Consider the following 13,863-nt stretch of genomic DNA (forward strand, 5'->3'; position numbering starts at 1 on the left):
TCCATGAAGTATATGCATGTTTTACAAGGCCTAGGCTACAACTAATAATAATGGTAATTGTAATAATAGTATTGATAATAATCATAATCATAATAATTATGATAATAATAATCATTTCCATCCATGTCAAGAATCAATATTGGCTGTCATGCGTGTCAGAAGGATGGCTGGACTTCAAAAGCCTAACAGCCGTTCTGCTTCATAAAGACCCATGTCTCCCGGGTCCCTCCCGACTAGAGTATCCCGTCAGACTGTACAAGAAGTCCAGACTAAAATCAAAGGCTCCCCTCTCCCCCAGAACAAATGGGAGAGCGAGGGAGGAAAGACAAAACAGTTCATTAGCGTATCTTCCACCGCCGACTCCGTCCTTGTCAACCCGGAACCCCTCAGCACCTCAGTTTATGACCTCTGTGGCATATTTGTTTTCCTCTCTCTCTCTTTGCCCTATCTGTAATGGTTTCCGAACTCCCGGTCTTACTTTGAACGGGTAACAAAAGCGACACAGGGCAACTTCCGTTCATTTTGTGATAAATCGAGTGCGCATCTCTGTGCGCATCGTGTAAATCACGGTGAAACATCATTTAGGAAGTCCATGGAAATCTGCTCTGGCTTCCAATGACCTAATGCATGTTTACCTAGCTCTTGCGGTCAGAGGTTAACCTGGCATTTCTGTGCACGTGATCTCTTATGAACCGCCATGCCACATCCTTACAAATATATCACCCCTTGCGATGTATGAAAGTGAGTGTAGGCTAATTCCCTGTCTTTTGGGGGTTAATGGTTACCAACGCGATTGACAATTGTACTAAACATCATCACTTGAAATGAGTTAGAATTCACGTTCAGTGTCATTTTCAGCCTATGAATAATTAGAATAAATACGAATTTTCGTTAGGCTAAATATATTTTACCACTGCCATTTTAAAGAAATTCCTTAATGTTTTAGGGCTTGCCTTGGTGGTGATGTGTTTTTATATTCGGCATAAAATGTCCATCAGCAGAAGCAAACGGAACATAAACTGTGTGTACCTAGGCGCGCTGAAAAGGCTAAAGAAAATATGAAACACGTGCGTAAGACTCAGGTGAACGCCTCCAGTAAGTCCATCTCTGTTGTTTTTAATGTCTGTCCCTAGATATGGCAAGCTGACGGGCCGCGCCTGAAGAAATGTACACAAAAGGTAAAACAAACTCTGATAGACCTGTCACAACAGATGTTCCAGATGCGGCACCGCGTTAAATGATCCACACGGTGTTATCATTCATTTCTCTCTCCTTGCTAACTTAAGGAGATAGTTTTGTGAGCTGTCATTTTGGGATGTGCACAAAGAATATTTACTAGTTAAAAATGTAACTTTTGAACCAAGTTCGGTCGATTATTTGTCGTTAGGAAATTGGGTTAGTTTTTCGGGATTATGAATTAGGCCATTAAAACAGAAAAGATAATGTTCTCTGCAAAATACCAGCAACATGTCAGAGTAGAATTGAAATAATCGAAAATAATGAGTTCATATTAGATATGGCTAATTAAATTATCGCAATGGCACATCTTTAAAATAACAAAAAAATGCAAAATAATACTATTTTCATTTCCGTAATTGCGTAATGATGTTTTTCTTTATTGCCGTAGGAGAACTATCACCAGACTATTACACTCTTCATTCGAACAGAATTGGCCTACCTTTTAGGTTCCTCCAGCTGGCGTCGTTTTCAAATAGCCATCTAAGATGAACCGGTGTTTATTATTGTATGCTGATAATGTGGGCCTAGTTCAAGAGGTGTTTCTCTTACTACAGTGTAAAGTGCGTTAAAGTGTTATTGCCTGGTCAGCAGCTGGTAAACTACTGGAATGTGTGCTTTAACAGGGCCGAATCTGCGCCAGGGTGTGGAATTGGTGACTTAGATGGATTGTGGTTTGGAGAAAACAAGAGCGCATATCCTTAGCAGGCTTATTTGGGATATAGGGCTATGGAAATATGTCAAATAAGTTGAGAGTTTATTAGGTATGTTGAACCAGTAGATATATAGGCCTGTTTCGACTTTCAAGGGAGACGAGTCAGGCCTACACATTTCGTCGTAGCGCGCGCTTTCAAACGAGACTTGTGACTTTTCATCAAACTCAGAATCCATTTCTCACGCAGATTTATTTTTGAACTTTTGAAATTGCATGACTGGCTTGAACCACACAAATAACTCATTTCAGGCGCTCCTTTGTTGTGAGAAACTAGCGGTGGGTCGGCACATTGATGGCCAAGGACCTGTCTTCACCTGTTGGTCTTTCCGCTTGCCATCCTTGTCAGAGGGCGACACAGGTTGGGCGACCGCTGGCCCTACATCAATGAGAAACGCGGCGAGGATAAACACAGCTGGCTCAACCGAACGGAAGAGTCGTGGGTCTCGGTGTCCTCGCCTTCCTGAGCGGCCAGTTCTCATTAGGAACAGCCGGCGTTTCTGCTCACGCGAAGGGAGCCCCAACCCTCTCAACTGGCTCTTCCTGCTGGGATCGCACAGGAACTATATGAATATCAGAATATCAGTGAATATACTGGGATGTAGCCACATATTTGGTTAGAGCTTGCACCCATCTCATACTAGAGATATTAAGATAATAATAATAATAATAGGCTAATAATAATAATAATAATAATAATATGTTATTAACATAAACATATAAATGTTATAATCAAAAGATAAGACACAATCCGTGAATGATCCGAAAGGGAAAAAATCCTAAGTTTAGCAATGGTCATGTGGGGCACATGAATGCCACACGTGTTCCGCTGTCGGGGGGGTCAGTCGTACCAAAACAAAAATTATATGATCAATTAGTTGTCACTTAAATTGCTGGAAACATTGTTTAACCTCTGATACCTTAACCGCTAGGGGTCAACTGGGACGCAGCGTCCTGTTTCGCCACCTTGGGACTACCTTCAACATATTAGAGAGGAAAGGCCATTCAAATGGCTCCTCTATGAATTATGTATGGCATTTCCGCTTTTTTATCGACAAAGACAGATCATGTATTATTTCAAGATGAGGATAGCCTTGAAACCTCGTTTTCGAAAAAAAGAGAGAAAAACTTCAAATAGCGACATGATGTAGGCAAGGTGTTCTAACTGTGACCTTTAGGTGTCAATGGAAGATTTATCTATACACTGTCCTGTTTCCGTCTTTCTGAGGAAAGAGGAGTTCATGGGCAAACAATGTATGCCTGTCTATAAGCAATGCTATGACAAAATTACGTTTTTCTTTAGAAAAAAGTCAAGCTGTTGGTCGTAAGTTAAATTGTGTCTATCTGAGATCCTAAACGCAGCACAATCTCCCGATAGTATACAGAAAAGCGTCGGGCATTTATTGTACACAAAATATGTTCTTAACAGAAACAAAAGGTTGGCCTTAATTGAAGGGTGGCATTTATGCTACTAGATACGTCTTTCTGCTTTTGAATCTGTAGTAGAGCATTTTAAAAGTAATCACACTTTTTAAAGCAACATTTTAGTTATTTGTTATTGAGCTGAGGTAGGTTACACCATGCAAACGCGCGCGCACACACACACAAACGCACCCACGCACATACCGTACGCATTTGCATTCGGACACAGACACACACACACACACACACACACACACACACGTGTGTGGTTAGGTAGCAAACACACACGACTTTACGTTTTTCACTGCAAGACAGCTTAGTGTATGACAAAAATGTCATGAATATTTAATTATACTGGTGAAAATGGTTATCATATATAACACCTTGTTCTCTAATTAGTGCAAGCGTTCATAATTACACTCAGTTATTTGTATTGGAAAGCTGCCTTCTCAGGTTGAAACTGGCTTATACCTTGGCTGAAGGCAGGCCAGGTGACGCCATTTCTTCCCTTTTTAAAGAAGAAAATGGCTGCTGACAGAAAAGAGCTGATGGAAAATGGTGTTTACTGTAAAGAATTTAATGTTTATTTTACAGGTACAGCAAGGTCACTTTGTCTTTTCATTTAGAACTGCTGTAAGTCAGTGCCATGGTAGCCAAGCTTCTCGGGACTGCTGATGGTGTTCTAGCATTTCACAAAAATATTCCTTTTCAAACAAAAAACATTTTAGGGTATTTCAACACCTTCAGATGAGCGCAACATGCAAATATGTCCTTTATCTAGAAGCTTGATGGACTCGAGAGTATATAATTTATGGCTTTTTGAAAGCAAAAAATTAAAACACCCAACAAAAAAAACAAAAAACAACAAAAAAAAAACATCAACAAAATACAAAAGTGCATTCAACACAAAATTCAATTCCAGTCTGTGATAATGCACCCTGCTAGTGTAGCGGGGCTTATCCTTTGCCGTCACCGACAGCAGAGTCTGTCCGCCCCGGCTTGGAGCTGTCGCGGTTCAAACCTCACAGGACCGTGCACAGCCCTCACGTGTGTCCGGGGAACCGGTTCTCATCGCCTACAAAGAGAGCGGTTCCCCTTTTCAATAAATACGGCAGCGTCGGTTCCATCTGAAGTATCCTGCGCAGGAGGAGAGTTTGGGGGTGGGGGTGGGTAGGGGTGGTGGTTGGGGTGCGACATGCCACCACAGTCTCACAGCAACGTGTGCCATAGGGCTCTTTATAATTGTACTTCTTTTCCTGCGAGCATGCTAGATTGCCACTGCTCAAGTTTCCATAGCTCCTTGTGTGTGTGTGTGTGTGTGTGTGTGTGTGTGTGTGTGTGTGTGTGTGTGTGTGTGTGTGTGTGTGTGTGTGTGTATATATATGTGTGTGTGGGTGCCGCACAGCCAAAGGGCAGGGGTGAGCCATTATCGGGGCCCGTAATCGTAGTTGGCCGGGGCGTTGGTGGCTGAGTACATGTTGGCCGCCGAGGGGTTCATGTGGTGGTGGTAGCCGTGGCCGCGAATGCTGGGGATGGGGTAGGGCGACGGCCTGGCCTTGGCCCCCAGGTAGTGTTCGTAGGTGGTGGGGTACTTGTAGGGGTGGTGGTGCAGCGTGTCGGGAGGCTGGGGGTGGCCCTCGAGGCGCAGTTCGTGGGGCGGGCTGCGGGGGCCGGCGGTCAGCGGCACGGCGTGGAGCCCGCCGGGCACGGGCAAGGCTGGACTCAGGACGCGCGACATCAGCTGGTGCGCCGGGTCGCCGTGGATCGGTGTGCCCGTGGGATCGCGGTCATATTCTCGCCTGTCTTCTGGTCGAGAAGGGAGGACACATGGCATTTAGACAGAGCATTTTACGTAATCTTTTTGAATCTACTCCCAGCTAACTGGTAGATCATGTTAGTTGCATTACATTTACATGTATTCCTATGGCAGACCCTTATATCCAAGGCAACTTACAGCAATAGAATAACATTTCAGCTACAGAGCCACAGCGACAGCAAGAGAATAGCATTTAAGCTACAGTGTTTTTCTAAGGTCTACTCATGGAGCTAACAGAGAGAACCTGTTAAGTACAGTCTCATTAATGGTACCCTGATTATGACTTATTAGTTATACATTTCAGTGCCTCCATTCAGCTGAAGTATAGCTATGTCTTCACTGTTGTAAGAAGACTCCGCTAATATGTGTTAATGGTGGAGAAATGGTTCTGGATAAATTGGTTTTCTGATATCCAAATTACTAAAAATTACATTTCAATTACTAAAGTTACTTAATGACACATGCAGTGTGTTTATCAGGATACATCACCTTTTATATACAGACCTTTTTCTGTGCCATTTTGCTGGGGAGGAGATGACATTGGATTTCTTGTCCTGGCAAAGGCACTCATAATTGGCAGAGAACCAGGCCTGTGGTTTCTGGGCCTAAACCAATCAGAATACATTGGGATGCATTTTTATCCAGTCATCAGTGAGATCAAACCAATCAGAGCACATTGTGGTGCACTCTTATCCAGTCATCGGTTAGATTGATAGTCTGTACATTCCTTTTGCAACAATAACAATACATACCAGTTCTTAACAGAATTAGTCAATTATTTGTAATTATTTGTATATAAATGTCAATGTAAATATATTTCAAAATTGTAACAAACTAACATAGTAACAATAATATAATCATTTATAAGTATGCACTCACCAGTCCTCTGGATCACAGTCCCTGAAACCCTTTGCAAAAGGATTGCTGGCTATTTTTAGCTGAGTAATCTGTAACAATACAAAATAATGTTCTTTATAATTATGTTCCCAAGCCTTATCTTATGCAAACATCAAGCAATTTCAACTAAATGAAATGCCAATCATTCCTACAAACATGAAACCATGACCAACTCGACATATGCACTCCGTTACCCCGAATAAAGTCACGTGACAATGGTCCTCTACAATGAATCTACAAATAATTTTAAAAAGTGTGCCTTCCTTTTGGAAAAAGAACAGCAATTTGGACAACTTTCCAAAATGAAAGCCATCCGAAGCATTCTCAAGTAGTCTATTTCCCGGAATGTTTCTGCTTGGCCCAAGGCTTACAAACTGACATTTTACACTCGATCCTAAAAGCCATGATCATATGAATTAGGTATAAAAGACTTAAATTCAACAAACTTCGACTAGTCTTGACAGTGATCTAAAAAAACAGCTGTCTATTTCAATTTAATGTGCGGAGCATCCCCGAATTAAATTGTAGGCTACTTTATGGTGGTTATTCACAGGAGTGATTGGAAAAACAAATGCTGAACCCCTCGACGAGGAATTGAGACCGTGAGGTCAAACTGATAGAAGACAGAGCAGGAACAGACCGGGAAAGAAAAAAAGTGAAGAAGACAGCTGTGCGGAGGCATCACTGACATGACACATATTTAAATGAAAACCCAATCTCGTCAATATCACGCACACAAATCCAAAAGTCTTTGCGTGGATTTTTCTTCTTTTAAGCGAATTTTCTATGATTTTGGCTTATGTAATTAGTTGTAACATTTGTATTAACAATTGACAAAGCACTACAAATTTGCCCGAAAGCAGCCTGTATCTGGCAGGGAGCGTTCATCTCTTTTACACGGAAATTTGTTCCGGAGCAAATACTAACCAAAGCCCTCGCCAACTATTAGCATTTTTTTCTGTTTCATTCCTCTTACATTCCAGCGACTGTTATTACAGTACCGAGTCCCATGCCAATAGGCAACAACTAAACTAGACAACAAAATAAACACTTCCCCCACCAGTAGGGAGGGGTTCATTAAACGCAGATGAATTCACCACAATTCTTTTTTATATGTAAGCAAAAGTTGCCCAGACATACAATGAAAGATGTAATCGTGATTTACCCTGTGGTTTTGGTATGCTGTAACGGCGGTGAATCGTGTCTCCTCAAAAACAAAAGTCTTGTAATTCTCCTCAGCATACTTCTCACTGTCTTTTCGAGGATCGACATAAACAACGTGGAATCGAGGCTGATATCTGTGCATGGAGTTTAGAATTATCTGCAAAAATAAAAAATAAACAGACCATTTTAAAGTTAGGCTATATACTGAAAAGCAATATTGTATGCCAGAATTGCAGAAGGCTATTGACATTAACTTCAATTACACATTAATACCAATGCTTTACACCAGCTAGATCATAGCGACTAGCAAAATCTTAGATTCCTTGCTTCTCATGCTAAACTAAAAATTATACATTCATGGCAGTTTTTCAGGCTGCGGCAAATTATTTCAAACGTATACATTTCCATTTTATTTGAAATCACAAATAGGGATTTTGTGTAGACAATTAATGTTTTTTTTTTGTTTACACATATTCCACGAAAATAAGATACAAAGAAACAAATTATTATTATTATTATTATTATGATCATTATCATTATTATTAGTATTATTATTTATTCATATGCGCCTTTATAAGTAAGCAGAGTGGACACCATTTTAATTATGCGTCCGTGCAAAGCTCCCCAAACGAATTGAGACCAGTAGTGGATCAAGCCCAAATGAGTATTTGTACTTACATGTCCATTGTCATCCAGTAAATTATTGGTAAGCTTTAATTTATCAAATGAGACTATTTGTTTCATCCATTGTGCGCCTTTGGCAGGGGAATCGGGATGATAATGGACTCTGCCGGGAGTTGCGGGGTCCGCTTTGCCAGCAACCAGCCACGACGAGCTGTGGAAAGCATACCTTTGGAAGAAAAAACGACGAAACAGTAACGTGTTAACAGACGTCACCGCTTAAAATATTGCTTTCATTGCTGCCTGGGAAGGATGTAAGCATTTATAGTCAGGTTCAATTTAAGAGTCAATAAACTCTATGGATGACCTATTCACCAACAATTGTTTAGTGTTATAGGCCTGACCATTGAAGTACATTATTTAGGCCTACCTGTATCTTTTATCGTCGACCGGAAGGAAATCCATTAGAAGCATGTAGTCTGCCATGGGGTCCATTCCGAATATTTTTACTTGAAACGTTGGAAACATTCGCCTGTGGAAAAAAAAAGCATTTGTTTGAGGTGGTTCGGCAGCATGTCCATAACTACAAAAAAAAAAACTTCATACGGCTGCTGTCCCTACATTAGAACTACATATTAAGTCAGAGATTCCTTACCTTACTAAGTGATTCCTGAAAATGCTGTCTGTGCGTCTTATCTTAAATAATCAGGCCACCGTGACCAAAAACATGATACGCTATAGTTAAAAGTAGGCCTGAGTTTAAGCCTAGTCTCAGCGGCTGTAGAACCACAGATTTAGTCCAGTACACCAGGTGCTAAAATATGCATAATGGTGGTTGATTATTTAGAAATTTGCATTTTGACTGAGTCTTATTGTCACATATTTACGCACGCATTACGCACATACACACACACACACACACACACACACACACACACACACACACACACACACACACACACACACACACACACACACACACACACACAAACACACGCATACACAACCACAAACACACACGTATATGGAGCCTGTGAAGCACCTCAATAATAAGGTGTGTCTTAGCCTTTAACTTAAGCCGCTTCAGCGGTCTGACCAATTAATTACTTATAGCAGAGAAACTGTTCCACGAGTTCGACAAGTGAAAGTGATCCCAAGACTGTCGCTCAATTAATGTCAGTGTCTCTTCAGGAGCCGTGGCTAGGTGAGGCTGAAGTAGCGTCTAAAGTGTTTTCCCTATACCATGTATGGTGAGCCTCTTCCACGTGTCAAATTATCTCCCCGGCCTCTCCATGGAAAAGACCACGCAAAAGAAATGGTCTGAATGCCTCAGTGCATCTTTTATTTGGCGGTTTGGACCATTCAGGACATTTGGTCAAAAGTGTAACTGGGGATATCTTTAAATCAATGACGATAAATGTTGGATGTTTTACAATCCGTTTCCCGAAAAAATGCATTCAAAAATGCATTCAAGTATGCCTCGTCCTTGTAAGATGATCTGAGCAAAACAACTTTTTATTCATGTTTATAGCTTGGGGATTATAAAGACGAGCATGGACAGGCGTGTGTAGTGCAGCAAGACACAAAGCCAACGACAAAATCACGGTATGCTGAACAAAATTAGACCTATGCGACCACGTAAACATCACTTTTATAAGGCTTTAAAGGACCGTTTTGCTACCATAATAAGCGATTTATGTCATCACAATTTCAAAGGGCTTACAGGCCTCCCAGTAGCCTGCACCCAAAGCTTCAGTGTACAGGGTGTTCACAACTTCTCAGAGCGCAGCATAACATGACCACTGATACATAAAGGACGAAAGCCTGGAGTACGAGAGCATTAACTTCTGTGAACATCAGACAATTAAATTAAATAATGATTACTAATGTAGCCTATAGTTACCTGATGAAAATACTGTTTGCTTATCAGGTTCAAATCTGCAGGACCATTGGCGACTGCACGAATGGACACAACAACTGAGACAGACAATTTGGAAAATACCGTCGTCCTACTCCAAATGAAGTCAGTTATTATGTTTTCAAATTATGCACTTTTATGTGACTGTATTCTTTATTTTGGAGGGTCCATTGAGAATAAGAAAGTACGCACACTGTTGTTTTCCTACGGCGGGAACCAAGGCCGCATTTTGAGAAAATAGGAAAACCTGTAATTAAATGTAAAGCAAAATAGCTTCTAGAAAAACATAAAGTTCAAAAGCGGACCGTAAGAAAGACAATAAAAACGTTAGATTGGAAACTCTGACGCATAATGACGGATAGCCTACAGTGAGCAACCCACAGACATGGATCAAACATAGAACTACAGGTTATGGCGTGCAAAACAAAGCGCTGCTATTGAAAAAAAATCTAGCAATTTTGAAAACGTTGAGCAAAGCACAATCTGGGAAAATCTTCACTCACTGAATGATTTGGTCTTGCGCACACAGTCAAGATTATTATTGCATTATTGAGATCAAGAAAAAGATGCAGACTTATGTTTACTGTATGCATGAGATCAAATAGGCTTCTCGTTAAATCCAGAAAGAATAAATCGTTCTTAAAAACAAACACTATATTGGAACAATGCCATGTCCTTGATCAAAACACTGGGACGCTGAATGGAAAAATAACTATGCTGAAGAGATTATACTACACGTATAGTCTAGAGGTCAATAAATATGACAATTACCATAGGCTTCTACAGTTACCATGGCTAGACTTCAGAATGGAGTTCAAATAGGTTTTGAAGCATAGTGTGTTGTTCAAATAGGTATTGAGACGAACACATATGTACGCTTGTCGAATTCATATTTAACAATCCTATCCTCTCACCCTCAGAGGCTACTGCTGCTAAATAAATAGTGTTTTGCTTTTGGTTATTTGGGTTATTATTAGGTTAATTTACTGCTCATTGTCCCATTATAAAGACTTGACCTTATGGAGGCCAATGTTTTAGATCAAATTTCTAAATTCCACAAGTGTGGCCTTGCACACATCTTTGAGGACAGGCTATGTAATGGCCAACGATAACTTTCAATGTGAACTTGTTGCAGGCTACTTGTGTTTAAAATCGACAGAAAGTAGAGGAATACAATAGACTACGATAAGCATATGAATTATTACATAACTATATTGACTGTTTAATATTACGCAGTGTATTTGGGTGCAGAAATACAGGCTATGGGCTACTCTGAGCTTCATACTCGCATTAACACTTGTTTTCAGCGTGGCTCATTTCCATTAAACATCCATCACATAAAATAAATGCTATAAAAATGAGTTACCTGCCAGCTTTGGTTACAATCATCTCAGTCCCAAGCTGATTGAATTCATCCCAAAGAGCTTTCATCTCCAGCTGAACGTTAATGTTGGCCACTTTAGGATTCTTTTTCACCAGCGACTTGTTCGGCGTTGAGTTCGAGGACGACGAAGAACAGTTCGAAGTCCCAGTATCGCCCTGTTGGGCCTGGGCTGGGTTCGACCCCGTGTAGTTGTAGCTGTGTTGGGCCGCCGGGCAAGGCTCAAAGTGGGTGTCATGCTGGCTGTACGGGTCCCCGGGGGAAGGCGAGAGATGATAGCTCCCTGGCGTATTGAGACTGCTCAGGCTGCTGGTCGTGAAGGCTGCAACATCGCAAAAATGGGACAGCTGCGTCAGCCACGGACTGGATATTGCTGAAATCATTCCAAAAACTGGATTTACAATGTGCGCTGCAGCCTTGAATGCAAAACAACACTATACAGTTGACACGTTATCAAGATAAAAATGAAGTTTCACAGAGTCCTCTCAAAGTGAAAGGGTTCTTTGAAACGCGTTCCGTATGAGGCATCAAAAGTGTTTTTCTTTAGTCCATTCAGTTCATCCAGTGTGATAGCGCTAATATAAAATCTTCCCTCTGTGCATATGTTAACGCAGTCCCTGCGCACGAATACGCGACCAAACTGCCCCAAAATAAAAAAAAAAATCTTCAAAGTTAATCGCTCGAAGGTATCCTCCTTTCGGCGTTTAAATGGCGTATCCTATGCGCATTCGAATTTACACCACAGAATGAAGACTCGATTTTAAGGGTATGGAGTCGGTTGTTGTCGTGTGATTGCGTTCAGATGTATTCCAAGCGGCCTCCTCTCAGTACTACTACTGCTCTGTGCTAAGCTGCAATCCAGACGTTCTTCTTATCTCTGTCATAGGGCCTCCCCTTCACGATAAAACCGGTTCTTATTTCTATTTAGATAAGGAACTGCAGGTAATGTGCCTTTCCTCGCCTTAGGACGAGACTGATTGACAGAGAAGTGCGCCCCTTTTAATGGGCTTTCCGGCACCCATTTACTTTTGGATAAGGGTATCGCCCACATCGCCCTCCTCTAACAATAGAATGGGTAGCTGGCACAACGGAGTGTAAACTTTTAGCACGGTAAACAAACACCTACTCTGCATGAACTAACAAACGTTTTTGCGCTCTCAACTGTTGTTATCCAAGAATACGTTTGCGTTTCTGGTGTTGTTGCAGGGAGAAGCTACACTTAGGCTAGACAATGTTTAGTAGCGTACTTCCATGTTATAGACATTTTTGCCATTTGTCTAATACAGGCTGGTATCCCACATGTCCTCGTCCGTACAACTCATACGTGGATCGGCGCCGTCAGAGTTCGCCTATAAGGATGTGTTGTTATGGATTTTGAAGATAGATTTACGCTGAACCTCTCTGTCCTAATTCTTTCTGATGTGCAACATTCCAACTTTGTGGTTTGCGCGAGTTTAAGGACTTATTCCCTGAAATGCTAAGACTGAACCGTTTTAACCAACAAAAACACATCGAAAATTACTTTACAGTCAATACGAAGACTATATATCACGCTATTACGCAGCAATGGATTAGAATACGCAGACTAGGCAACTCCTTAACTGTTCCTCGTGTAAATGGTACCACGTCTTTAATGTACATTTTTGAGGTTTTCATACGTGACGTTTGAAATGCTCCCTACCATTGCCTGCACTATGATGCGAACGCATGGCTATCATGATATGAGTTCTGCTAGATCATTGACAAGAGTGAGTCCATACCTTCCATCTCCCTTGTGACAGTACTGTAATGCATTTTAAAGGATCTGTGGCAGGTTTCTTGGTCGTGATTGTCCAGGCCAGTGCTAGGTTTGTCAGAAGTGGCGTTTCCTGCTTGCTCTGTAGCTGAAATCAGAGAGGCAATACTGAAAGCATTTGCCTTTGGAGAAAGGGGACTGCTGTCGTCCATAGGCGAGAAATCAAGTCCAGAGAATGCCGTCTCCCCTCTCTCCCTTCCCGCTCTGTCCCAGAAAGCAAGCGTTCAAACAGCCATCAGGAATACGGTTCCCGGGAGTTGTGCACTTCAACCTAAACTGACGTTGCTGAGGGGGGCCTTTGGCGATGTGGTGAACTCAGATGTTTTGAAAACAACCTATTCCCACGGAATTTAGCAAGACATTGTCTGGTTTAGGGCTGCTTTTATGCTCCAATTAAATCGATGCGTCCGAACACGTCTTCGTGTATTAAAACATAGCTCACTCACAGAAAGCGTTTTCTTCTGTCTTTAAACGCGAACTTCCCCCATTCAGTGGCTGGGTGATGTCATTAGAGTTCGCTAGTCTGCCTTGAGGAACAGCTACTGCAGGGAGAACGTCAAAAGTGAGAGCTCCACGCCTCCCATGCAGGGCTCGAAAAAAAGTGTTCAGGCTTTCCAAGGGATGTTTTATTTGAATAGGACCATGTCAATCACTGTACCAAATTTAAATTCAAGGAGGAAAAACCATGAACGTCACTGCGGATGTCCGGCTTTAAAGCCCCGTGTTTTAAAGTAAATAATGTGTAGCTTACTGTTTGGATGTGTAAGGATTATTGTCGAGCATAGGATAAGCTACTGCTACTCGCCTATTGACATCTTCTAAAATCACTGCATGTTCTACTTGGTCACGTACAGCATTTTCTATCAACTCGGCATTGGCCTTTTTCAATTTAATTTATTTG

The 13,863-nt window shown here is 41.5% G+C and overlaps 1 protein-coding gene across 6 annotated transcripts; it reads right to left on the minus strand.

Moving 5' to 3' along the window:
- Nucleotides 1-3,937: 3,937 nt before the first annotated feature.
- Nucleotides 3,938-13,454, minus strand: tbx1 (T-box transcription factor 1). Of its 6 annotated transcripts, none has more exons than XM_062543093.1 (8): nucleotides 12,928-13,454; nucleotides 11,153-11,489; nucleotides 8,299-8,400; nucleotides 7,926-8,097; nucleotides 7,249-7,404; nucleotides 6,066-6,133; nucleotides 5,691-5,791; nucleotides 3,938-5,176 (listed from the first exon to the last, which is right to left on the minus strand). In XM_062543093.1, exons 1-8 carry the CDS (start codon nucleotides 13,112-13,114, stop codon nucleotides 4,797-4,799), a joined length of 1,503 nt encoding a protein of 500 aa, XP_062399077.1. In that variant the 5' UTR covers nucleotides 13,115-13,454; the 3' UTR covers nucleotides 3,938-4,796. The 6 variants fall into 6 exon arrangements, with proteins under 6 accessions (XP_062399077.1, XP_062399076.1, XP_062399075.1 ...); XM_062543092.1 differs by having other exon boundaries at nucleotides 3,938-5,173; nucleotides 5,676-5,791; XM_062543091.1 differs by having other exon boundaries at nucleotides 3,938-5,173; nucleotides 11,153-11,540.
- Between the last annotated feature and the right edge of the window lie 409 nt (nucleotides 13,455-13,863).

Source organism: Sardina pilchardus, chromosome 8 (genome assembly GCF_963854185.1).
Source record: "Sardina pilchardus chromosome 8, fSarPil1.1, whole genome shotgun sequence".
Taxonomy (NCBI): Eukaryota; Metazoa; Chordata; class Actinopteri; order Clupeiformes; family Clupeidae; genus Sardina; species Sardina pilchardus.

What these genes read in the sequence shown, in the direction of transcription:
- tbx1 (XM_062543089.1), bottom strand. Translation starts at nt 13,114, where the DNA reads ATGGACGACAGCAGTCCCCTTTCTCCAAAGGCAAATGCTTTCAGTATT. An exon ending in GTCGACGATAAAAGATACAG is followed by an intron (nt 8,098 to 8,298) that starts GTAGGCCTAAAT and finishes TTTCTTCCAAAG; the next exon opens with GTATGCTTTCCACAGCTCGT. An exon ending in AAAAGGTCTGTATATAAAAG is followed by an intron (nt 5,174 to 5,675) that starts GTGATGTATCCT and finishes CTCGACCAGAAG; the next exon opens with ACAGGCGAGAATATGACCGC.